This window comes from Pleurodeles waltl, chromosome 4_1, assembly GCF_031143425.1.
Source record: "Pleurodeles waltl isolate 20211129_DDA chromosome 4_1, aPleWal1.hap1.20221129, whole genome shotgun sequence".
NCBI classification, from domain to species: Eukaryota; Metazoa; Chordata; class Amphibia; order Caudata; family Salamandridae; genus Pleurodeles; species Pleurodeles waltl.
The window spans coordinates 786074612-786101990 of NC_090442.1; the positions used below are offsets into that span (position 1 = coordinate 786074612).

At 47.2% G+C, this 27379-nt stretch overlaps 1 protein-coding gene across 2 annotated transcripts in view; it reads left to right on the forward strand.

Annotated features, from left to right (window-relative positions):
* LOC138288176 (zinc finger protein 546-like) overlaps window positions 1-27379 on the forward strand; it is a 689754-nt gene that overhangs the window by 459029 nt on the left and 203346 nt on the right. For both annotated transcript variants that reach the window (XM_069229499.1, XM_069229500.1), the window contains exons 21-22: window positions 18486-18578; window positions 18715-18798. In XM_069229499.1, coding sequence (XP_069085600.1) covers window positions 18486-18578; window positions 18715-18798 — 177 coding nt within the window. The remainder of the gene's footprint in view (window positions 1-18485; window positions 18579-18714; window positions 18799-27379) is intronic.

Sequence of the window (27379 nt, forward strand, 5' to 3'; positions counted from 1 at the left end):
TTTGGTGAGGGGTCTCTTAGGTTGGCACAGCACATGCTGCAGTCCTTAGGGACCCTTCCTGGTCACAGGGCCCTCGGTACCACTGGCACTTTTACAAGGGACTTATCTGTGTGCCAGAGGTGTGCCAGTTGTGGAAACAATGGTACATTTTTAGGGAAAGAACACTGGTGCAGGGGCTTGGTTAGCAGGATCACAGCACACCTCTCAGTCAAGTCATCATCAATATCAGGCAAAAAGTGTGGGGGGAGGAGTAACTGCAAGAAGTGCCAGTTACCTACACTCGCCATCAAAACAGACACAGATATGACAAGGTCGCTGGGCACATTGCTGTACCAAAATGTCCCCTTTCGAGGAGCTTGGTGAAGGGATTTCTCTCCTATAGAGGAATGTACAAGTGTTATCATCAATACTAACTCTACCAGTCGCGGTTTAGACCTCCCTATCGGCAACAGCAGTACCGTCCTCCACCCGAGACCACCTACACAAGGCAGACACCTATGCGAAAGCAACCCACCCAGTCCAGATAGGGTGTTCGCAAACAGTGATTTCAACCAGGTGATAGTTATCCCACCCTTATCTCACCTCATGGGTGCGAGCATTTCAAGCCATTTTCATCAATGGAGGAAAATTACATCAGACAAGTGGGTATTGGTCATACCCTCAGGTTTGTTCAAAAACCTGAACAAACCTCAAAAGGGTTTGCATCCCTTCCTTCTTCACTTATTATGGAAATAAACCCTCATCATGCTTACCAAGGGAACAATCGAGAGAGTACTGTAGGGAAGTACACCCTTTTTGGCATGGTTACCCCCACTTTTTGCCTGCTGCCAGTGTGTTTTGATTGTGTTCACTGGGATCCTGCTAACCAGGACCCCATGACTGTACAAATGCTCCTTAGATGACCCCCTAGAGTGCGAGTGTAGGAAGTTGGCTCTGTATGCACTATTTCAAAGTAAGGAATAGTATGCACAGAGTACAAGGGTTCCCCTTAGAGGTAAGATAGTGGCAAAAAGAGATAATACTAATGCTCTATTTTGTGGTAGTGTGGTCGAGCAGTAGGCTTATCAAAGGAGTAGTGTTAAGCATTTGTTGTACATACACACAGGCAATAAATGAGGAACATACACTCAGAGACAATTCCAGGCCAATAGGTTTTTGTATAGAAAAATATATTTTCTTAGTTTATTTTAAGAACCACAGGTTCAAATTCTACATGTAATATCTCATTTGAAAGGTATTGCAGGTAAGTACTTTAGGAACTTTGAATAATCACAATAGCATATATACTTTTTACATAAAACACATATAGCTATTTTAAAAGTGGACACAGTGCAATTTTCATAGTTCCTGGGGGAGGTAAGTTATGGTTAGTTCTTGCAGGTAAGTAAACCACCTACGGGGTTCAAATTGGGGTCCAAGGTAGCCCACCGTTGGGGGTTCAGAGCAACCCCAAAGTTACCACACCAGCAGCTCAGGGCCGGTCAGGTGCAGAGTTCATAGTGGTGCCCAAAACACATAGGCTTCAATGGAGAAGGGGGTGCCCCGGTTCCAGTCTGCCAGCAGGTAAGTACCCGCGTCTTCGGAGGGCAGACCAGGGGGGTTTTGTAGAGCACCGGGGGGGGACACAAGTCCACACAGAAAGTACACCCTCAGCAGCGCGGGGCGGCCGGGTGCAGTGTGCAAACAAGCGTCGGGTTTGTAATAGGAATCAATGGGAGACCAAGGGGTCTCTTCAGCGGTGCAGGCAGGCAAGGGGGGGGCTCCTCTGGGTAGCCACCACCTGGGCAAGGGAGAGGGCCTCCTCGGGGTCACTCCTGCACTGGAGTTCCGATCCTTCAGGTCCTGGGGGCTGCGGGTGCAGGGTCTTTTCCAGGCGTCGGGATCTTAGAGTCAGGCAGTCGTGGTCAGGGGGAGCCTCGGGATTCCCTCTGCAGGCGTCGCTGTGGGGGCTCAGGGGGGACAACTTTGGTTACTCACAGTCTTGGAGTCGCCTGGGGGTCCTCCCTGTAGCGTTGTTTCTTCACCAGTCGAGTCGGGGTCGCCGGGTGCAGTGTTGCAAGTCTCACGCTTCTGGCGGGGATTTGCAGGGGTCTTTAAAGCTGCTCCTCTGGAAACAAAGTTGCAGTCTTTGTTGAACAGGGCCGCTGTTCTCTGGAGTTTCTTGGTCCTTTTAGAGCAGGGCAGTCCTCTGAGGATTCAGAGGTCGCTGGTCCTGGGGAAAGCGTCGCTGGAGCAGTTTTCTTCCGAAGGAGGGAGACAGGCCGGTAGAGCTGGGGCCAAGGCAGTTGGTGTCTCCGTCTTCTCTGCAGGGTTTTTCAGCTCAGCAGTCCTCTTCTACTTTAGGTTGCAGGAATCTGAGTTTCTAGGTTCTGGGGAGCCCCTAAATACTGAATTTAGGGGTGTGTTTAGGTCTGGGAGGGCAGTAGCCAATGGCTACTGTCCTAGAGGGTGGCTACACCCTCCTTGTGCCTCCTCCCTGAGGGGAGGGGGGCACATCCCTATTCCTATTGGGGGAATCCTCTTTCTACAAGATGGAGGATTTCTAAAAGTCAGAGTCACCTCAGCTCAGGACACCTTAGGGGCTGTCCTGACTGGCCAGTGACTCCTCCTTGTTTTTCTCATTATCTCTCCTGGATTTGCCGCCAAAAGTGGGGGCTGTGTACAGGGGGCGGGCATCTCCACTAGCTTGAGTGCCCTGGGGCATTGTAACACGAAGCTTGAGCCTTTGAAGCTCACTGCTAGGTGTTACAGTTCCTGCAGGGGGAGGTGTGAAGCACCTCCACCCAGAGCAGGCTTTGTTTCTGTCCTCAGAGAGCACAAAGGCTCACACCGTATGGGGTCAGAAACTCGTCTCTCAGCAGCATGCTGGCACAGACCAGTCAGTCCTGCACTGAACAATTGGGTAAAATATAGGGGGCTCTCTAAGATGCCCTCTGTGTGCATTTTTTTTATAAATCCAACACTGGCATCAGTGCGGGTTTATTATTCTGAGAAGTATGATACTAAACTTCCCAGTATTCAGTGTAGCCATTATGGAGCTGTGGAGTTCGTTTTTGACAGACTCCCAGACCATATACTCTTATGGCTACCCTGCACTTACAATGTCTAAGGTTTTGCTTAGACACTGTAGGGGCATAGTGCTCATGCACCTATGCCCTCACCTGTGGTATAGTGCACCCTGCCTTAGGGCTGTAAGGCCTGTTAGAGGGGTGACTTATCTATGCCATAGGCAGTGTGAGGTTGGCATGGCACCCTGAGGGGAGTGCCATGTCGACTTAGTCATTTTCTCCCCACCAGCACACACAAGCTGGTACGCAGTGTGTCTGTGCTGAGTGAGGGGTCCCTAGGGTGGCATAAGACATGCTGCAGCCCTTAGAGACCTTCCCTGGCATCAGGGCCCTTGGTACCAGGGGTACCAGTTACAAGGGACTTACCTGGGTGCCAGGGTTGTGCCAATTGTGGAGACAATGGTACATTTTAGGTGAAAGAACACTGGTGCTGGGGCCCGGTTAGCAGGGTCCCAGCACACTTCTCAGTCAAGTCACCATCAGTATCAGGCAAAAAGTGGGGGGTAACTGCAACAGGGAGCCATTTCTTTACCGCGAGGAATCATACAACCAATACTGCTAACAGTATCGGGGTATGATTCAGACATGCTTGATACTAAATATGTCCAGGTTCGGAGTTACCATTATGTAGCTGGACACAGGTAGCAGGTTGCTTCCCTGCACTTACAAAGTCCAGTGTGATTGAGCTGGAGTTCACAGGGGCACCTCTGCTCATGCAGGGGTGCCCTCACACACAGGTACCTGCCCTCTGGCCTAGGAGGACACCCCTGCATGAGCAGAGGTGCCCCTGTGAACTCCAGCTCCATCACACTGGACTTCGTAAGTCCTTAGATGATGCCCAGCAGTGCTCCTAGTAGTCTTCTGGGGGTGTTCTGGCAGCCCACGCTGTTTCCATTTCCCAGACAGGTTTCTGCCCTCCTGCTGCTTGACCAGATCAGGCAGAGGAAGGCAGAACAATGGATTTACTGTGTGAGAGGGAGTTAATCCCCTCTCCCCTGGAAATAGATGTTACATGGCTGGGGGGGGATGGGGGGGTGATAGCCTCCCCAAACCACTGGTATGCTCAGAAGGCCACGTTTGGTACCCTCCTTGCATAAACCAGTTTGCACCAGTCCAGGGATCCCTGGTCCCTGCTCTGGTGTGAAACTGGACAATGGAAAGGGGAGTGACCACTCCCCTGTCCATCACCGCCCCCCAGGGGTGGTGCCCAGAGCTCCTCCTGGTGGCCACTTGATTCTACCATCTTAAATCCAAGATGGGCAGAGACCCCTGGGAACATCTGAGTGGCCAGGTCAGGCAGGTGATGTCACAGCCCCCTACTGATAGGTGGTCACCCTGCTAGGTGACCAATTTCCCCATCCTGGGCTATTTAGGGTCTCCCTCTTGGTTGGGTCCTCAGATTCGAAGTGCAATATCCTATCAGGACTCCTGTGCATCGTTTACTTCATCTTTTGGCCACTTGGACTGCAACTGGACCCTCCAGGAATCGACAGTCTGCGGCTACAGCGTCGACTCCGCTCCGCGGCGTTGTTTCTCCTGCTCCTCCCAGCAAGTACAACATTTCCCCGGCTGTGCATCCTCTGAGGGTGACGAGTCTTCACCCTGCACAAGAAGTAAGAAGGAAACTCCCTTTGAGTGAAGGAATCAATCCCCTGCATCCGCAGGCACCAACTGCAGTGACAACCGGCACTGTGTGGATCCTCTCTCTTCCGGAACCGTGTGGAACCTGCATCGCAGGTGGTCTGGAGAGGTCCCCTTGGTCCTCTCAACCAGCTGTCCAACTTGGGAGACGGTAAGCCCTTGCCTGTCCTTGCAGGACAGTACCCCTGTGCACTGCAACTCTTGCAGCTACCAAGGCTTGTTTGTTCCTCCTCCAAGGGATCTTCTAGCTCCATTTAGCCTCGCCCCCCACAGCACTCCTTCCCACAAAGTACAGATCCCTGCCTGCTGCTCCAGCGACGTGGGACTCCTCTTCAGGGGTGCTGAGTGGGCTTCAATGCAACTCCTGTGCCTGCTGCCAACGGGTTGCCTATGGGGGCTGCCTCCTCTTCTTGTGACTCTCCCAGCTGCAGAGGGTTACCCCGGACTCCCCTCCTTGGGTCGAGACCCATGGACCTTGCTGGTCCTCTTGATCCTTGCAAACCTTTGTCTCCCTCTCTTGCATTTGCCAAGGCTTGTTGATGGTTTTCCAGCACAATAACCGACTGCATCTTGACTGCCAATGTAGGACACCACTTGCATCACTCCTGGAACTCCTCTTCTGCTCCTGAGCTGCACTGCTGACCTTCTTCGTCCACTGTCGACCTTGTCCTGCATCCACAAAAGGGTGGGTTGTGGCTCCTGCCACAACCGAACACTCCTCTTCTAACTGGACTTGGTCCCCTTTCTTTGCAGGTCCTTTTCTGTCAGCATCCACCTTTAGGTTCTTGTAGTCTTGTCTGGGTCTTGCACAATCCTTTTTCCAAAGCCCTCTTGTTGGTTTTGGGGAAATCCAGGTATTTACCTCTGCTCTACTGGGTGCTGGGGGTCATTCTGGTACTCGCCTCTTGGGGTTCCTGGTTCCTCTAGCTCCTGATTCTACTGATTCCACTTCCTTGAGTGGTGGACTGCTTTTCACATTCCACTTTTTTAGTATATGGTTTGACGCTCCCCTAGGGCCCACACTGTTTGCTATTGCTTTTACCAATGCCTATTGCTTTCTATGCTAATTACTGATTGCTAATGTGTGTCCAATAGTGTGTTTACTAACTTTCAGTTGGGGTATGGCCTATACAGTATTTTAGTATTTGTGTTACTATAATAAAGTACCTTTATATTTGTAACACTGTGTGGTTCATTCGTGTGTGAAGTGCTGTGTGACTATAGTGGTATTGCATATGCTTTGCATGTCTCCTAGATAACTCTTGGCTGCTCATCCACAGGTACCCCGGGGGAGCCCTGGCTTCCTAGTCACTGTGTACGCTTCACTAATAGGGGATACCTGGACCTGGTATAAGGTGATAACATCATAGGTGCTCACCACAAACCAGGCCAGCTTCCTACAAACACCCTTCAACCAGAGGAAAACGGGTTTCTGTTGTCGTTTTTGTCTTATCAAGAATAAAACAGGAGAATGGAGACCCATTCTGGATCTCAGACAGCTCAACAAGTTCCTAAGGAAACAATTGTTCTGTATAGTCACTCTGTCAGATATCCTGCATCCCTTAAACCATGGGGACTTCATGACCACTCTTGATTCGTAGGATGCATATTTCCACATTCTTATTCACCCCAAACATCGCAAGTACCTTCACTTCACAGTGGCTGGCACTTATTACCAGTTTAAAGTCCTACCATTCGGCCTCAAATCCGCCACACAAATTTCCACCAACTGCCTGTCACAAGTAGCAGCCGTCCTCAGACAACAAGGTCACCAGGTATTCCCCTACTTGGATGACTGGCTGTTAAGAGTACAAACACATATGCAAGCTTCCAAAGCCACTCAAGATTGCATTACATTATTTCACAAGTTGGGACTAACGCTGAACCTTCAGAAATCATCTCCTCTCCAACATCAAAGAATAACATTTCTCAAATCGGTCCTCGATTCAAGGCAAGACAAAGACTTTCTTTCCTTAGAGAGGCAACAAAAACTAGTACAGTTGGCCCTAACAATTTCAAAAAATTAAAAGAAAAAAGTCTACTTCAGTGCATCTGTCCAAATCATTGTAGGAAAGTCACTCTTTTAGGCATGGTTACTCCCACTTTTTGCCTTTTATCAGTGTGTTTACTGTTTTCACTGGGATCCTGCTAACCAGTACCCCAGTGATTGTGCTCTCTCCTCTAAATGTGGTTGCTTTGGTACCCTTTACACCACAATTGGCATACTGGTGTACCCCTGTGAGTCCCTGTTAAATGGTACTAAGGTACCCCGGGCATTGGTACACCAGGGGTCCCTCATGGGCTATATACAGCATGCATTATGCCACCCATGGGAGCCCATGCAAATTGTGTCTGCAGGCCTGCCATTGCAGCCTGCGTGAAAAGGTACATGCACTCTTTCACTGCTGGACACTGCACCAGGTCACTGTAAGTTACCCATATGGTAGGCCCTCCTAACCCAGAGGGAAGAGTGCAGGTCCCTGTGTGTGTGGGCACCCCTGCATGAGCAGAGGTGCCCTTACAAACTCCAGTTCCTATGCACTGTACTTTGTAAGTGCGGGGGGAAGCCATTTTACCTATGTACTGGACACTGTGGTCCAGCTACATAATGGTAACTCCGAACCTAGGCATGTTTGGTATCAAACATATCAAAATCAAAACCGAATATTAATGCCATTATTGGTGGCATGATTCCATTCACTCTGGGGACTACTTAGAGGACCCCCCAGTATTGCTCCTACCAAGGTTGCGGGCAGCCCACACTGCTGCAGCCCCGCTCAAGCAGGGGAAGGCAGAATAAAGGATTTCCTGTGGGAGAGGGGATGCAGCACACCCTCGCTTGGAAATATGTCTGGGGATGGGTTGCCTCCCCACGCCACCATCTTGCTATGAAGGGCACATTTGGTGGCCTCCTTGCATAACCCGGCTTGCACCAGTCGAGGGACCCGTGGTCCCTGCTCTGATGCAACACTACACAAAAGAAGTGACCACTCCCCTGTCCAATACCACCCCGTGGTGGTGCCCAGAGCTCCTCCAGGTGGCCACTTGATTCTGCCATCTTGGAAATAAGATGTGCAGAGGCCCCTGGGAGCATCTGGCTGGTCAGTACAGGTGACTGACATTAGTAACCCCCTCTGATAGGTGGTCACCCTACAGAGTGATCAGGCTCCCTGTGAGCGGTATTTAGGGACTCCTTTATGGGTGGGTCCCCAGATTCGGTGTGCCAGACTCCAGAACCGCTGCTGGACTTCACAGGAACCAGCAATTGCAACATTTCCATGGCTGTCTATCCTCCTGGGTCTACGAGACTTCAGCTGCACCAGAGAAGCAAGAAGGAATTTCCCTTGGTGTGAAGGAGTCACTCCGCTGCATCCGCAGGCACCTAAGTCAACAATGTCCGGCTGCTGGGATCTGCTCTCCACAGGAACTGCGTGGATCCTGCAACACAGTTGGTGGTCCTGAGTGGTCCTCTCTGCCGTCTGTCCAACTTGGGAGACAGTGAGCCCTTGCCTCTCCTCGCAGGACAGTACCCCTGTGCACTGCGACTGTGCAACAACCAAGGCTTGTTGACTCATGATCGTAGGGATCTTCAGGCTCCAGCACTTCATCCTTGCAAAGACAATCTCCCCTCCTGCTGCTCCAGCGACGTAGGACCCCTCTCCTGGTCTGCGCAGCCATAGTCAAATGAGTCATGACCCTGCTCCCCATGGGAACAGTCCAGTTCGAGCAGTGGATGGGCCGCTGCTGGTTTCAATATCCCCAAAGCATTATTTGCAACAAGTAACAGTGCACACTTTCAAACAGACTACAAAGTGCTTTCAGTGTGAAGGACCACCTATTGCAAAGGCCTTGTATTGTGCATGACCACATTCAAGTTGTGGGGTAATACATAATAAATCCAATTGGCAAGTGAGGGTGCACACTGTTCTGTATTGTACAGGATACTGAGGAGATACATGTACATGTATGTGTAACTGTGTAAAGTCATTCCCACAGGCCTAAAGATAGATTAGGGAGAGTTTATACATCTCCTACTAAAGTGAATCATAACTTAAATCCAAAACAGAACTATGCAAAATTAATGAACTGCACTTAGGGCCAGATGTAGGAAAGGGTTTTTCCCATTCTGTGTCAATGGGAAAATGTGTTTGTACATATGGCCCTTAGTGATTAAAAAATGCTGCTAACAACTCAATATTGTGCCGTAAACTTTACATATTGTGCAGCAATATCCTGGAGGGTCTGTCTGAATTTATTGGCACTTGAATTGGCTGGCAAGGCTTTCCTCTGCCATGTACATCACAAAACGATCCTGGTCAACACAGACATGACTGTTGTGTTCTACCTGCAAAAACTGGTGTGCCCGCATTCTCCCCAGCTCTCAGCATTAGCGACAAGCGTTGGGCGATCCACCAGAGAGTATATCTGCCACCTGAATACCTTCTGGGAGTGGACGATGACTTAACAGATCTGCTCAGCAGGCTGCTGCAGCAAGTCTGTGATTGGAAACTTCACCCCCAAGTTTTACTTATGTACTTTCAGTGTTGGGAGTTTCTCAACATAGATGTGTTTGCAACTGTTGCTCAAATGTAAATTTACCTTGAAAAAACAAAAAACAAGAGGTATTTGGCAAAACAGGAACAGTTGGTTTAATTAAACACTACAGCCAGGAGAGCAGTTACAAAAACAGAGTCTGAGGACGGTCTCAAAGTACAATCGATCTGAGCTGTGTTTTATACATTTATCTGAGCACCATAAAACAATATCAGTGTTCCTTTTTCGGTAAGGAATGTGGGTCGTTGTCTTGGAAAAATTAATATGGTCCTGATAAAAAATGCAGGTGTGCTGCGACCTTTCGTGGACGTAATGTGGGCCAGTGAGTAACGTGTCCACATGTCAAGCCTGAGTGACACATGATCGCTCTGTGTTGCTGTATTCTGATTGGCTGAGTGTTTCTAACCTTGTGTGGCATCTGACCCCAATGGTGTTTTTGGAATGTGCGTGCCCCTCAGGCTATGTGTGTTTTAATGGGATCAATTTCCTTGGACCATTGTGTTGTCGCTGCATCTACCTGTGGGTGGCATTGATCTGAGATTCCAGTGCGTGCGTTTGTCTGCCTGCTACGTGCTGCCTTACCTGTTAAATGGGACCTGTCAGTCAGTAACCTCAGTCCTAGGTCTCAGGACCTGCCTGACCACGTATTTCTGAGGCAGGGTTGATGGATAGTCCATGAGGGGTGAATTTGATAATAGTGCATCAAAATTGACTTTTTCAATATTAATACAACCACGGAAAAAGCCAAATGCCAAAGCTTCGCCTTCAGGGTTCCATAGAACTGTTCATGTACAATGTACTACGGATGAATTGGTCAGGAATATTTGACTATGCTTTTCCACCCCTCCCACTCCTTCCATATGTGATTCGGAAGCCCCTGCAGACTTACTTCACTCTCGTCCTAGTGGCTCCCACATGGACCAGGCAGCCCTGGTTCACAACCCTCCTTGAGTTGTCTGAAGTCCCTCACGAGAAACTCCCCAACAGCCCTCACCTTCTCTCTCAACACCAGGGCACAGTCAGGCTTCCGAAGTAGCTCAACCTCGTGATTTGGATCCCGAGGTCCTAGAGTTTGGTTACTTCAGTTTGCCTTCCAAATGTATGTCTATCCATCAGGAGGCTTTCTTTCCCACTACCCGAGCCTGCAATGCGTCAGAGTGAAAAGGTTTGTCCACCACTGTATACCCAAACACATTGGTACTCTAAAGCCAATAGTGCAAGACGTTGTCTATTTCCTGTTTCCCTCGCAGCTCTTAGGCCTTTTGTTTACATTTGGCTGCAGTGGCGGAACTGAGAACACTCTTTACTATTCACAGTCCCTGTTATTAAGGCCTTTATGGAAGGACCTAAGAGGGTTATCCTTCCCAGGTTAACCTCATTCTCATCATGAAATCTCAATGTAGTCCTCACTAGGCTCATGGGAGCCCCCTATGAGTCCCTTCATTCTTGCCTATTCCAATTTTTGTCTTGGAAAGTAGCATTTCTAGCCACAATTACCTCCCTCAGATGTGTGAGCGAGATCCAGCCTCTCATGCTGTAAGTTCCCTTTTTCTAGGTTCAAGCTGACAGGGTAGTCCTTAGAACTAATCCAAAGCTTCTAATCAAGTTGATCTCTCCTTTGCACCTCAACGAGGCATTTGAACTCTCAGTGGTTTTTCTTCACCCAGTCTCAGTAGCAGACAGAGCCCTTCACTCCGTAGATGTGAAGAGGGCCCTCATGTACTACAGCTAGTCAAGTGCATTCAGTCCTGCTACACCAAGGTCAAAAGGCAACTCCCTGCTCCTCCATGGCCACGTTCTTCCTGTAGAAAAGCAGCCTCCAGGCCACACGTTCACCAGACACTACTGTGTGGATGTCCTAGCACAACAACAAGCTTGAGTGGGTCATGCTGTACTACGTTCATTTTTTCAATCTTCTCCAACATACTCTGGCTAGCCCCACTTTAGCAATAGCATCTGCATGCCGGATAAGAGAACATCAAGGTCTCTCAGTCCAGCCTACTTGGATAACCTTTTTCTTGACAAGCTTGGTGCTTAGGACCTAGTACCTGAGCAACATTACTGCCGAAGCAAGTGACGCCCTTTCACCTTGGTCAAACTATTACGCTTCTGGTATTCATTGCTGCACCTCATCCCTTGAAAGAGGAAGTGTGTCTCCATTGGTTGGATCTCAAGAGAGCGCCTAATGTTTCCATTGATCAGACTAAGGATTGAATGGATGATAAGCGCTTTGTGGGGTTCTCTGGGTCGAAGAAGTGTGGAAACGGACCATTTCTCGATGAGTGGTCCACTGCATTATGATCTGCTATGTATTGGCTAGGAAGCAGGCACCAGAAGGCATAAGGGCTCACTCCACTAGAGCCAAGGCTAGTACCTTTGCAGTAGCACAGCCAGCTACTTTGACATCATTGCACACGTTCATGAAGCTCTATTGCCTCCTCAGTCAGGTCCGTCAAGATGGGTATTTTACCTGCTAGGTCCTACAGAACTTTTTAGTTTAGGCCATTCTGTGTGCATCATCTCAGGAGTAACAGCTTTGGTATCAAAAGGAGTCTGCAGTTCGAAGTAAACACCAGAATAACAAGTTACTTACCTTCAGCAATGCTCTCTCTGGTAGATATTCTATCCATCCCCAGATTCCTCAATGCCTTCCCTCCCTGCCATTCTGTGGCATGGACTCTTTTATCTAAAAGGTCCCAGTCTAGGAAACTGCACTGATTCTGTCAGTTTGCTCATACACACTACTTATGAGGGTGTACGTGTTCCTCTAAAAAAATGTACTTCTGATGGATACAACTACCTGTGGATTCCTGACCTAATGAATACTCCCATTGTGCCAGCATTCGACGGAAATCTTCTTCCTAGCTTCTGCACGTCGACGAGGACGTCACAATTGCCCACGCGACGCCATCTGACGTCATACAGGCAATAAGAGGTCCTCGCCGACGTCAGTTCCCTTTTTTCCGTGCCATTCGAAACGGTTATCTTCGAGGGAGCTACTGTTGCTGTATCGACAGTTACAGTGTGTTTTTTGGCTATTTTTACTTTGGGACATTACAATGTCGCAAAGAAAGTCAGGATTCAAGCCCTGCCGTGAGTGTGGGGGCAAAATGTCGGTAACGGACCCACATTCTGACTGCTTGTGGTGTCTTAGTTCCGACCATGATGTTGATAAGTGCGATTCTTGCCAACATATGAATCCTAAGGCCCTGAAAGAGCGTGAGGCCAAGCTTTTTCTTGCGAAATCGAAAAAGGAGAAGAGACATCACCGAAAGTCGTCGTCACCGAAGTCTCATCGGCGTCATTGGGACTCCTGGCGTCATCGAGAATCACGGCGCTGGTCGAGTAGGGAGAGGTCTCGATCGAGGTCTCCATCAACTCGACGTCGGAAGACTTGGGAAGTCAGTCCCACTGTCACTCCCAAGCCGACGACGCTGTTGCCATCTCCGGCTTCACCGACTTCGCCCATTTCATCGGGCCATCCTCCTTCAGTGTTCGAGGTTCCACAGCCTCAGATGTTTTCTCCGTCTTCGCAGACGTCGAGACCGGCGACGGTGTCGCCTTCGAACCAGGCACCCCAGTACCCGGCTTTCCCGGCCCCTGGAGCTGATAGTACTGCATTCCTGAATGCAATGTTTTCCATCTTCCAACAGATGGCTCCAGGTGGTGGACCGGCTGGTCCTTCGGGCCCTTTGGCCTTCAACATGGGTGCTCCGGCTCCACTTCGACCGGCACCCTTTATGCCCTTTCTCCCTTTGGGGAACGTGGGCTCGGCGCCGGTATCGGTTCCGGTGGCTTCGGCTCCTGCGGCTTCGATGTCTCAGCCAGTGACGCCGTCTAGACCTCCTTCGACTCCTAGGCAGTATTCACACCGTCCGGCTCCTCGTTCAGCGCCGAAGAGACCTATGGTGCCTGTAGACCCGGCGTCTGACGGATCCGAGGATCGGCGTCATTCTTCGATGTCCGCTGACGCCATGTCGACGCCGAGGATAGAGGAGAGGCTGCACTCGAGGAGGCTTGCTCTCCGCCTCCTTGAAGAGCAGGAATACCAGAGACAAGCCTTGGAGGAAGGGGAGATCGAGGACTCTCGTGAGGGTCTCCTTGGACTTGACACTGCTAGTGGTCTAGATACCTCCACTGAATGGGACTTGTCATCACCTGGGGAGTACACAGAGGAGGCGGCCACTTTTCATTCTGTCATCAGAAAGGCAGCTGACTTTCTGGACCTCCCTTTGCCAGTGACTGAGGCCAAGCAGAATATCTTGACGGAAGTGTTGCACCCTGCCTCTACATCTGCAGAGGCACTTTTGCCTTTCAATGAAGCGCTGCTGGACCCCATTATGGAGGTCTGGAAGAAGCCAGTGTCTTCTTCAGCCGTCAATAGATCTGTGGCTCAGAGGTATCGGGTTGCACCGGCTGACCCAGGTTTTCTTTCCAGGCATCCAACACCTGAAAGCCTGGTGGTCCAGGCTTCGTGCTCAGCAAGATCTGCTCCTGGGTCCTGTCCGGCTGTACCCTCGGATAGAGACTCCAAGAAGATGGACATGTCATCCAAAACGGCTTTCTCGTCATGTAGCATGGCGTTGAAGTCCACCAATGCCACATGCATTTTAGGAAGATTCATTTATGCCCTGATGGACGAGATTAAATCAACGCACACGGAGGTTCCTCAGGAATTATTGAGCCTGGTCTCTGACGCTCAGGCAGCTGCAACCCAGGTTATTCAATCTGGGTTGGATACATCTGACTCGGTTGCTAGAGCAATGGGCACTGCTGTAGTTACGAGGAGGCAGGCCTGGCTTCGTAACTCCGGATTTTCCTCTGATGTGCAGTCGACCCTATTGGACCTTCCTTTTGATGGTGACAAGCTGTTTGGTGCCAAGGCGGATTCAGCCTTAGAAAGGTTCAAAGAGAGTAGGGCCACGGCCAAGTCGCTGGGCTTGCAAGCTACTTCTTCTACTTCCTCCAGATTTTTTAGGAGGTTTCGAGGATTTGGTCGTGGTTCCTCCTCCTCCTCCTTTCGAGGGAAATTCCAGCAGCCCACCTCTGCTCTCTCCTATAGATCTTTCAGAGGGAGGGGTAGGGTCCGTACCAGGGGAGCCACTCAGCAGCACTCTGCCTCTGCCTCTTCCTCGGGAGGGGTGCAGCAGGGGAAGCAGCCTTAGGCTTCCACCAATTCCCACTCACTCCACTCCTGTAAGGGGGAGGTTACTGAATTTTCTCCACAAGTGGGAGGTCATAACATCAGACTCCTGGATTACCAGCATTGTGAGAAAAGGCTATACCCTACCTTTTCGGGAGTTTCCGCCCCCCCATCCCGCCCGCCCATCTTATTGTTCAAAAGAACACCTCCTGTTGTTAGAACAGGAGTTTCAAATCCTCCTTTCAAAGGGCGCGGTGGAGTTGGTCCCAGAGCAGGAAAGGGGTCAAGGTTGTTACTCAAGGTACTTCCTGATTCCCAAGAAGGATGGTCGGTTGAGACCAATCCTGGACCTGAGGATCTTGAATTGGTTCCTCAAACAGGAAAAGTTCAAGATGCTGACCCTAGCTCAGGTGCTTTTGGCGCTGAACAATGGAGATTGGATGGTGTCTGTCGACTTGCAGGATGCTTACTTTCATATCCCGATACTCAAGTCGCAAAGGAAGTATCTCCGGTTTGTGGTGGGGTCGCAGCACTATCAGTTTGCGGTCCTCCCGTTTGGTCTTACTTCAGCATCTCAAGTCTTCACGAAGGTGATGTCAGTGGTTGCAGCGGAGCTCAGAAGGAAGGGGATAGCAGTGTTTCCTTATCTGGACGACTGGTTGATCAAAGCCAAGTCTCCGGAGCTCGTGTTGCATCACCTGCAGTCGACGACCCAGTTGTTGTTCGACCTGGGTTTTTCGGTGAACGTGCCCAAATCTCACCTAGAGCCCTCTCAGCGCCTCCTGTTCATAGGGGCAGTACTGGATACAACATTGAATCAAGCCTTTCCTCCGGCTCAGCGGATTCTGGACATTCAGGTGTTGGTTCCAATGTTTCAAAGTGGAGCGGTCATTCCAGTCCTTAAGGTCCTACGTCTGCTCGGTCTGTTTGCTTCCTGCATACTGTTGGTCACGCATGCTCGCTGGCACATGAGGGCTCTTCAGTGGTGTTTCCGAAGGCAGTGGTCTCAACACAAAGGAGATCTCGAAGGCTTGGTGAGGATCTCCAGAGATGCTGCCACGGATTTGAAGTGGTGGATTGCGAACGGCAATCTTTCCCGAGGAAGGCCGTTCTCGCAAGCTGCACCAGTGGCCACAGTAATAACGGATGCTTCCACTCTAGGGTGGGGAGCTCATCTGGGGGACCTGGAAATCAAAGGTCTTTGGTCTCCAGTAGAACAGATGTTTCATATCAATCTGTTGGAGTTACGGGCTGTACATCTGGCTCTCAAGGCCTTCCTCCCATCCCTTTGCGGTCAGTCGGTTCAGGTCCTGATGGACAATACTACCGCGATGTGGTTTATAAACAAACAGGGAGGAGTAGGGTCGTACCTTCTCTGCAGAGAAGCTCTTCGGCTATGGTCCTGGGCAAAGGACCATCAGATTTGCTTGGTAGCAAATCATCTGGCCGGATTCTTGAACGTTCGTGCAGACAGTCTCAGTCGCCATTTCTCGGCCGATCACGAGTGGCGTCTCCATCCAGATCAAGTCCGGCTAATCTTCCAGATGTGGGGGTTTCCTCGGATAGATCTGTTTGCCACCCGGGAGAACTCGCATTGCCCGTTATTCTGCAGCCTCCAGTATCCGGTACAAGGAGCATTGGGGGATGCGTTTCAGAGGACCTGGTGCGACCAGTTGCTTTATGCGTTTCCCCCCATACCCTTGATTCCTCGAGTATTGAGGAAAATACGCCAAGACCGGGCCCAAGTCATCTTAATAGCTCCGGATTGGCCAAGGAGGGTATGGTACACGGACCTTCTCCAACTCTCACTGTGCCCTCTGCTCCGTCTCCTTCTCAGGGCAGACCTCCTCTCGCAGTCGTGGGGGCAGGTTTTACACCCCCACCTCCAGAGCCTGCACCTTCATGCCTGGAGATTGAACGGGGCAACCTGAGTTCTTTCTCTCTCCCGCCTGATGTAGTGGATGTTATCTTAGCGGCTAGGCGACACTCCACTGAATCTGTCTACGCTAATAGGTGGTCTAAATTTGTGGTTTGGTGTGGAGAGAGGCAGATTGATCCCTTATGTGCTCACTTGTCGGATGTTTTATCTTTTGCATTGTCTCTAGCACAGAGGGGTTGTGCAGTGGCTACGGTTAAGGGATACTTGTCTGCTCTTTCAGCCTTTATTTGTCTTCCAGACCAGCCTTCTTTGTTTAAATCCTCTATTGTACTTAGGTTCTTGAAGGGTCTTATGAATAAATTCCCTCCCACTCCTTTCGTTATGCCTCAGTGGGATTTGAACTTGGTTCTAACTTTCCTTATGGGGTCCCCTTTTGAGCCTATGCACTCCTGCCCCATGAAATTATTGGTCCTAAAGACGGTCTTTCTGGTTGCAATTACTTCTGCAAGGAGAGTGAGTGAGTTGCAAGCTCTATCTGTAAAACCCCCTTATACATCTTTTTATGGGGATAAGGTGGTGTTGAGGACCAAGGCTGCTTTCCTTCCGAAGGTTGTTTCACCCTTTCATATGTCCCAGACGATTACTCTTTCCACGTTTTATCCTCCGCCTCATCCTTCAAAGGAAGAAGAGAGACTTCATCGCTTAGATCCAAGGAGAGCGCTAAGCTTTTATATAGACAGAACGAAGGATTTCAGGCTGGAGGATCGGCTCTTCATCGTGTACGTGGGACTGAGGAGAGGAAAGGCAGTCCACAAGAGAACACTCTCCAGGTGGGTTGTTCTTTGCATCAAAATGTGTTATTCTTTAGCAAAGAAATAACCCCCTGATGGCATAAGAGCTCATTCCACCAGAGCTAAATCGGCCTCTTCGGCCTTGGCTAGGGGTGTTCCTGTGGTTGACATCTGCAAGGCCGCAACTTGGTCGTCCCTTCACACTTTTGCGAAGCATTACTGTTGGGACTCTGAGGTCAGAAGGGACGGCCATTTTGCACGGTCGGTGCTGCAGGATTTCTTCGTTTGACCATTCAGGCACCCTCCACCGAGTGCGGTACTGCTTTGGGACTCTATTCATTAGGTGAGGAATCCACAGGTAGTTGTATCCATCAGAAGAACGAGTTACTTACTTTCGGTAACGACTTTTCTGGTGGATACATTAGCTACCTGTGGATTCCTCACGGTCCCACCCGCCTCCCCGTTGCCTGTCTGGTCTAGCCAAGTAATTCTTGAGTGTGCTCCTCTTGGTTTTGATGACTTGTATATATTCTGTATATATATATATATATTCATATTGATATATATTGTTCATATACTTGTTTATTTGTTTAAAAAAAAAGAAAAAGGATTGAGTTATTGGAATGATGTAATTATTTGGAATATCATAAAATTTTGCAATTTGTTCTTTCATCTCAATGGCCTATTATTCTCAGGCACGTAAAAAATGTTGGTACTGACGTCGGCACGTCGGCGAGTACCTCTTATTGCCTGTATGGCGTGAGACGGTGTCGCGTGGGCAATTGTGTCGTCCTCATCAACGTGCATAAGCTAGGAAGAAGATTTCTGTCGAATGCTGGCGCAATGGGAGTATTCATTAGGTGAGGAATCCACAGGTAGCTAATGTATCCACCAGAAAAGTTGTTACTGAAGGTAAGTAACTCGTTCATCAGCAGCATGGGTGGCACAAATATATATATGGATCCGCTTGTCACGTCCTGAGTGGAAAGCCAGTGATGCAGTCACACAGCACCAACTACTGGCACAAAGGAACACTGTTTTAAAAATTTCTGTGTCCAGTCTGGCGCATTTGAAGATTCTGAAGGTGTGGAATCTGCAGTAAGATAGAGTATCCAGCAGAAAGAGCATGTCTAAAGGTAAATAACTTGTTTTTTGAGCATACAAGGGGCTGTGTAAAGACTGAACTTGCAAGGTGAGAACTTATGGTGGGGCAATGTGTTTGCCAGCTTTAAAACATTGAAGATTAAAAAGAATGGATGCTTCTTCACAGAGGGATTGAGTATTCAGTTTATGTCAGGGTTGCAAGTTACATAAAGGGAGTGAAAAGGCTTGACTGGCTAAGAAATGCTTGAAATCAATTTACTTTTAATTGAAATCAGTAGAGAGGACCAACTCTTTCTCACTTACAGGTCCCTTCTTCATTGGTGGGATCCACAGAACAGGTCTCTGAAGAACAGAGAAGATTGGCAGAAGAACACCAGATGGCAATTATCAAGAAAACAGTAAGTGTAAACAATACTTCACATCAGTTAGTAGTAGTGGTTTGTGGTTAGTCATGGGTGGCAGAGTGCAGCTCTTATTGGCATGACTGCAATTAGCTTTTGAAGGTGTATAGAAAATGAAAATGCTGTGTTTCAGGTCGCTCTTACATGGGAAGTCCACACTACAGAAGAACAGGTTGAATGCTTAGAAGGCCTTGAGAAGATGGTTGTTAACAAAATGGTAAGTGCCATTCAGTTGATATTTCCTTGTTTTTAGTGTAACAGTCAATGAGGAAAGACTAATTCATTCATACTATTATATAATTCTTCAGCATTGCATCGTACATATATTCACCTTCTTGAATCATTCCTCCCCTTCAGGTGGGAGTCTCATGAAAAATGTCTTTAAGCCTTTCCACGTGATCTGTGAGAGAATCTTCTCACACTACTCCTTGATTTAATGAACAAATAAAATTTGCTATCCTGCAATCTCCAAAAAGAAGCATCTTTAAAGTCTGTAGCCAAAAACAATTAAAACCAATGATCTTCCAGGGATGTGGAATTCCTATTGCATGATGCCCGGGACATCTTGTTTGGGGTCAAGGGCAACAAGTTTTTATGTTTACTTTGTCCTTGGGACAAGTAGGCCCAACCCTCTGCAGCACAAACCCTTTGGCTGCCTGTTTACAGAGAGTGGAACTCTCTGCAGTGGAGGTAATGTGTTTCCAAAAGATAATGCTGTTCGAACTTGTATTTATGGTTCATTATTTGAAATCCTTCATTATTAGGGTGAGTGCTGTAAATAAATGTTTTAAGGTCACACTTCACTACTGACGTTGGTTCCAGTACAAAAAAAAAAAAACGTGTATACACATGTTTGAAAAGTTTAGGCTATGAGGCTAAGTATAATGCTCCCAGAATGCTCTCTGATTAGATGCAAATGAAGTGTCATTTAGTAAAATGTGTTGGTGCATGCTAGTATTTCCCAAAAATATTTCTAATGGAAAATCAGTGTAACCATTTTCAACACGATTATGGGAAGCATGAAAATAAACAAACACTGACAAAGCCAACTGATCTGACATATTTTTATAAGTCTTTTAGTTTCATCAATGCATGTCTTGTTTTGACATGGCTTTTGTAACACTTTATTGTTGTGGGAGCTATCAGGCCCTCAACACTGTAACAAACACTGGCAAAAAAAAAAAAAAACATTTTTGAACTCTAAAAGCACACGTTGCCACCAGTGGCATAACAAAGGCCCCGCAGCTGCCCTCCTGGGGGCCCCTTCAGCACAGCACCTGGCCTGAGTGAGTCTGGAGAGGGGGCTCCTCCATGTTCTTTGCAAAGGGGCACCATCCAGTTTCGTTACGTCACTGATTGCCACTGTAGTTCCTGACACTGAACAAAACTACTTTGTGTGCCAATATGCTCCTTGTGGAAGAGCAGAATGCGATCGCTCACAGTAAAGCCAGCCGAAAGAGCGAGAAATAGAAGTTTAATAAAAACAAAATGTTTTGTTAACACCAGACCTAATTAGGGACCAAGACTCACATGTAGGTAGCTTTTTGCATGTCGCAAACAGCGACTTTCGCTGTTTGCGGCGTGCAAAAAGCACATTGCGATGCACAAACCCAGTTTTGCGATTCGGTAACCTGGTTACCGAATCGCAAAACAGGTTTGCCACTCGCAATTAGGAAGGGGTGTCCCTTCCTAATTGCGACTCGCATTGCAATGTAGGATTGTTTTGTGACCGCAGGCGCAAACCAATCGCAGTTTGCACCCATTTCAAATGGGTGCTAACACTTTCGCTAAAGGGAAGGGGTCCCCATGGGACCCCTTCCCCATTGTGAATGTCACTGTAAACATTTTTTCAGAGCAGGCAGGCAGGCATTTTTCGTTTTGGTAATGCATCTCGTTTTCCTTTAAAAAAACTGCTTTATTAAAAAGCAGTCACAGACATGGTGGTCTGCTGTCTCCAGCAGGCCACCATCCCTGTGAGGTCCGCCATTCGCAAGGGGGTCGCAAATTGCGACCCACCTCATGATTATTCATGAGGTGGGCATTTGCGAAGCCCTTGCGAATCACAGATGGTGTCAGGGAAACCTTCCTACATTCGGATTTGCGACTCGCAAATTGCGAGTCTCTCTGACTCGCAATTTGCGGGTCGCAAATCTGAACCTACTGACATGTGGCCCCAAATTCTTAAAGAAAGTCACAAAAGTGCACCCATGGTATATGTCGTACCCCTATAAAATATTTGTGAACTGTATTTTAGCATGGGTAAATACGATGTGTAGATTTGCTCATGTGAAAATCTATTGAGCATTTGCAAGTTCATTTTCCCTCCAGCCACTTTCTTCCCAACCCTGGAAGAAGTTCTAATTCTGCCATTGTCAGGAGTAAATGTCCAACCTTTCTTATTATGGGAAAATATTAGAGAGAAGCTGGTGAAAATCTTTAAAACATGCAGGTTAGTAGGTTTGCAGACTCAAAGGCATTCCAGCCCTGGAACTATTGCTTACTGCTTCCTCCAGCCCCAGTATGCAGATCTGAAGAAAGGTGGAAAAATAAGGAAACTGCTACAGTAGGGATTGAAACTGCAAGTATTCAAGCCCTACTAAGGTAGTAGCCCTGGCATAATCAGAGACGCTATTATCAGAGCTCTTACATAATGAGATTGCTGCCATAATTTGTCGCCACACTACATGGCACCAAAGGGACAAGTAGATCTTTTTACAGGACAAGTAGATTTGAGAAGCAACCAGTCCCCTGGACAAGTAGATATTTTAATAAATTCCACACCCCTGTCTTCACAGAATGTGCATTTATTGCTGACATCCGGTTCATAAAGCAAGGGACTGCAAAATATGTAGGAGATTTTGCTAACAATCTCATTGTCTGTGATGAAAAGTTATTGAGGTGGCTTCCAAAAGCTAAGGCTGTGTCACACCTTGTATTCCATGGATGAGTCTGTCCAAAGCACTTTTACCGCACAAGAAAAGAAAGCACACATAGAGCACTGGAGTTCTTTAAAGCTCCAAGAAAGACTTCCTCAGTGAATGCCTTCGCCTCCAGGTCCCTATAATCACACAGCTTTCCTTCAACTGAGGGTTAATCAAGGCTTTTTCTTTACTTCACAATCCCACTATTGCCTTCTCAGGCAAAATTACTGTATACTTAATTCTCGCCAACAAAGAAACTTAAGACTTCTACGTTGATGTCTGCTCCCCGACGGTGACCCATCATCAATGAAAAATTGATGAAGAGCCCTTAACCATCTAGGTATGTCCCATTAGCAATGACCTCACCAGCGACCCCAACAAGAACGGCCCTGTTGATAATTGTTCTGTCAACAACAATCCTGTTGATGACCATCAGACCTTATACCAGGGAAAGGGGTCCCATTAATATTTCGGAGCACTCCTCCCAAACAAAATACCAGCCCATCCCCACTGCCAAGCTGCAAGAGAGGGAAATCTAAATGATCCTTCTACTGCAGCAGGAGAATGAAATCTAAATGAGTCCAGGCCAATTTGCAGTAAAATGCAAGACAGGGAAGAAGAAAAGCGTTCTTCACAACAGTATTATCAGGGACGCCACCATATTATCATTCAACTATCTAAGAATCCAGGGAGCAGGATGACTAGAAGAAAAGGTGTATTATCAATGGCGCTTTGACCACTATGAGGGAGACCATGACAGTTATTATGATCCTTCAGTGATGCAGGTGTAGGTAAATCTACTCAATAATCTCCCAACACCTTTGTAATTGTTTCAGAAAGTAACCATCTTTCTAACCTGCAAACCAGCCAGCATGGAAACGTCAGAAAATGACGAAGACTCATTTGCAAATAGCACAACCACTAGCTGAGACACAGCAGGGGAAATGCCATCAGAACCAAGAATTCCTAGGGCCGCAGCAAACCATTATGCCATTGAAGCCACTACCAAAAGTAATGCAAGTGAAGACTCCATACGAAGATGAGAATACAGATGAATGCAAAGCAGGTTGACTCGGAGTCCTCCGACCAAGAGAAAGTGATTGGGATGATCACACCTCCACCGATTGACTCAATACCAGACAATATTGGGAGATGTTAAGTTCTAATTTAGAGCAAAAGATTCAAACTGCCTGTAGTAACTGATTAATTTTTATATGATTTTAGAGAGCTGACACGAACGTCTGTTAAAGCTAACATTAATGCACAGACTAGCAGCAATAGCTGCAGTCATTCCCTGACTGGTTTAAAAATTATGTAATGCCAAACAACACCCCAGCATGCTTCTTTGACCATTCCAATCCAGACTCTGTGCTTATGGAAGCAGCCTAGAGAAGGTCAGGAAACCCAAGTGTGACATTTACGGCTTTACCAGCCAGTGAAGAAAGGATGGCAAATGGATGACTTTGAAAAGATGGTTTCTTAAATGGCAGCTTCATCATTAAGGGCAGCTAATGCAAAGGTGTATGCAATCCCCAGATGGGGCCTGACGTAGTGCTGTATATCAAACTCCTAACAGAAAACAAAGTGGGAAGCTCAAGCGATTGTTCATGAAGGGGAGAAAAGTTCCACATCATCATCTCTGCAATGAGTATGGCAGATCTTTGATTCCGTCACCTTGCAGAAGTTCCACTTTTCTGTAGACAAGGCTGTCTCAGCAACATCAATTCATCCAGAGGTGCAGAGTCACTTGTTAAATAGGCTATTTGATGGAGAAAGCATAAACATTATGCCCTCCAATATATAAAAACGCACCTGGGTAAATCCCAAGATACTTTACAACAATAATGATCCCACCATTTTCATAAAGAGGAAGAAGCCAACTGCATCAGGGAGGATTACAAGATTACTGGTATCAGCTATACCAGTCTCTCTATACACCTAATATTACTGTGGAAAGCAACATTTTTACCAAATCACTAGCAACATCCTTCTTCTGATAACGACTTCTAGCCACAGATTGTTCACCTTTGTAACATTCCGTGGGCATCCCGGATCTGAAAACTTTTCAGCAGTACAGCTGTGCACCGTAGTTGATGCTGTGTGCTCCGCACTGACACCATTCTGCTCTGGAAATAACATGCACAGCCTATAGATGCTTTGTAGGAAGCTGTCTCTGTATACACTATATAAAAACTAGATATAGTGTGCACAGTGTCCAGGGGTTCCCCAGAGGTTCAACAGAGGCTAAAGTAGATAATTCTAATGCTCTCTTTTGTGGTAGTGTGGACAAGCAGTTAGGCTTATCAGAGGGTAGTAAAAAGCATTTGTTGTACAAGCTCACAGTCTATAAATGAGACACACACTATGACTAACTCCAAGCCAATATATTTCTATTGGAAAAATATGTTTTGTTACTTTGTTTGATGGCATGTGTAGCTGTAGAAACACATGCTTTGCATAAGTCTGCCATCTAGTTTTGGGCTCAGAGTGTTACAAGTTGTTTTTCTTCAAGTAATCTTTTCGAGTCACGAGTTTGAGTGTCTCCTCCTCTGGGTGATAGTGCGCATGGGCATCAAGTCCTTTGTTAGATTGTTTTCTCTCCGCCGTCAGGTTCAGATGTATTTCCCCTCCCTCTGGTGCGGATGTGCTTCCCCTCCCTCTGGTACATCTCAATTTGGTATCTTTCAAACTTTAAATGCCATCAATGTCGGTATAGTTTTTGATCGCGTATTCCATACTTTTACTAGTCGATCCGATTTTTACCATTGGGGTCGATTTAACACACTTAAGGGTGTCCACGCCCTTCTTGGGCCTACTTGCACAACTGTAGTTGGAGAATGATAGGCTAATGGAAAGTATTCCATTTCGCTTCTGCCCTCGGTGTCAATCCAAGTTTCCATACACGGATCAACACTTGGTGTGTAATTTGTGTCTGTCCCTGGAAAACTAAAGAGGCCTGTGACACCTAGATCTTTTCGATCCAAGAAAACCGGTGCTGAAATCAACAGATGACACACCCGGCATCTTCAGAGAAGAGCACGCACAAGAAGAAGTTGGACACCAGGCTATGCTTTTGATTCCAGACTCTGAGTTGGACCAAGATTCGGAGATCGAAAGTCAATTCATCCCAGTGGCACAGTACGTGTGTACACCAGCAACATTGCAACAAGTAAAGACTTTTAAAAAGACTTCTAAATTGGTTGTCGGTCCTCCACTGCCCTCTGGCTATGGTAGGATCCGAAAAATACATTTGGATGCCCCACCCTCTGGTTCAGCACCGAAATGAACAAAGACCAATAGGCCATCAGCACCAACCAAACAGGCATCCGCATCCCAATCTGTTTCAGGATCGAGTCGAAAATTGGAAACAACCTTTTCGGAGCCGAAGAAACTATTGCCATCTACTTCGGAGCTGACGTTTCGTCCCGAAAAATGCATTCGGTCTTGAAGAATTGGGAGTCAAAAACTATAGTAGGCAAAGATTTTACATTTTCCTCTGAGGAGACATCTTCTGTAGAGCCTATCCTCGAAGTGATGGACCCTAGACAGCGTAAAATTCACATACAAAAAGGAACATGAAAAATCATGGCTCCTCCTCCTATTCGATTCAAAAGGAGACTTACAATCCAAGAAACATTGGACACCGTGCCTCCCCCTCAAAAAGTCTCCAAAGAAAGACAAGGCTCCAGAACAACCTCTGCCTTAATCACTTAATTCTCCTGAATTTCTCTCTACTCCACCACCACAATCACCTATATTCATTATTCACCCACAATTTTCTCCACAAGCATCATCATCATCACCTCATAGAGATGATGTAAGTGATATTCCACAAGATATGGATCCATAGGCTCTATATGATCCAGATCCCATTCTACCTAATGACCCTGACCTTTATATCCAGCAAGGCCTTCTTCTTCTGAGGATACGACTGTATATAACCAAGTAATTGCAAGAGCAGCAGCGTATCATAATGTGCAAATGACTACAGATCCAATTGAAGAGGATTTTCTCTTCTGCACACTATCCAACACACACACACACACAGTCTCAATTTCTACCCATGCTACCAGGCATTCTCAGACATGCTAATGACTTATTTAAAGAACATGTTAGGGCAATAATCATCACACCAAGGGTAAACAAGAAATATAAAGCTGCACCCTCAGATCCAACTTTCATAAAAACTACCACCAGACTCTATAGTGGTAAGTGCAGCCTGAAAAAGGGCAAACAGTCAGTCCACAGGGGAGGCTCCTCCAGATAAGGAGAGGGAAAAACTGGATGCAGCAGGCAAAAGAGAGCTGCTCAAGCTGCAAATCATTGGAGAATTGCAAATTCTCAAGCACTCCTGGTGAGGTATGACAGGGCCCACTGGGATGAGATGAAGGAGTTATTGCAACATCTTCCACTGGAGTATCAAAAAAGAAAGAGGACAATAGATAGTTACAGAAGGACAAGCCATCTCCAATAATTCCATCAGATGTGCCATTGATGCTGCTGACACAGCAGCATGTGATGTGAACACTAGCGTTCTTATAAGAAGACATGCATGGTTGAGGTGTTAAGGATTTAAACCAGAGATGCAGCAAGCAGTCTTGAACATGGCTTTTAACTAGGAGCATTTATTTGGCCCAGAGGGAGATACAACTATAGAAATATTTAAAAAGGACTCTGAAACAGCTAAAGCTATGGGCGCCTTTTTAACTACACCCACAAAAAGAACAGATGATGGATGGGATGCAGAGAAAATCAAATATTCACCCCAAGTCAGAGATTTGGGTTTAGTCCATCAGTTTTGTTTTGCTGGCCATGCCATTCCAGTTTGGTCCCAGCCATATGCAAATCAGTCTTTACCCTGTTCCTCATGGGAAAACAAGCATCCTGGGACCGGTTTCAGGGTATCACCCTTCATAAGCCAGGCTACCTTGAAGCCCGTGACATAGCAAGCACAGGACCCACGTCTGGACAGACCCTTCCCACTTAGGGCGACAAATGCAAAAACAACAGATGATGGACAGAATGAAGAGTAAATCAAACATTCACCACCAGTCACAGATCTGGGTTCAATCCATCAGTTTTTTTGCTTGCCATGCCATTCCAGTTTGTTAACTACACCCAGCAGGGGGTAATATCCGTAGGCCACAATTTAGGGGTGCTTTTAAAACATCAACCACCGAACCTTCTACCTCACAACAAAAGTAAGGAACACATTTCTACAGCAGAGCTTCCTTTAGAGAATCTTATAGAGGCACAAACAATAGAGGAGGAGGCATAGCATCTGCCTCTAGAGGATCTTCCTCTAATAGAAAACAGTGACTTTCTACAAATTCCCACAGCACATGCATCTCCTGTGGGAGGAAGACTGGCAAATTTGTATCCACAATGGTACATTATCACCAAAGACTAGTGGGTTCTATCAGTTATTCAACATGGTTACTGTCTAGAACTCATCTCCGCTCCACCAAATATAACTCCTCAATTTCACAAACTCTCACACGACCATCTTGTTCTCTTAAAACAAGAGGTACAGTCCCTTCTCAAAGGAGCTATAGAACCAGTTCCCCTATTACAACAAGGGGTAGGAGTATATTCACTATATTTCCTCATGCCAAAGAAAGATGGGTCTTTAAGACCAATTCTTAGTACTCTCAACCTATACATACTTTCAGAACATTTCCATATGATCACTCTGCAAGATGTTCTTCCTCTATTACAACAAGGAGATTACATGACAGCATTAGATCTCAAAGATGCCTATTTTCACATTACCATAATTCCGGCACATTGCAAATACCTAAAATTTGTCATTGCAGAAAAACATTATCAATTTAAAGTACTACCATTCTGGATAACAGCCCCAAGTGTATTCACAAA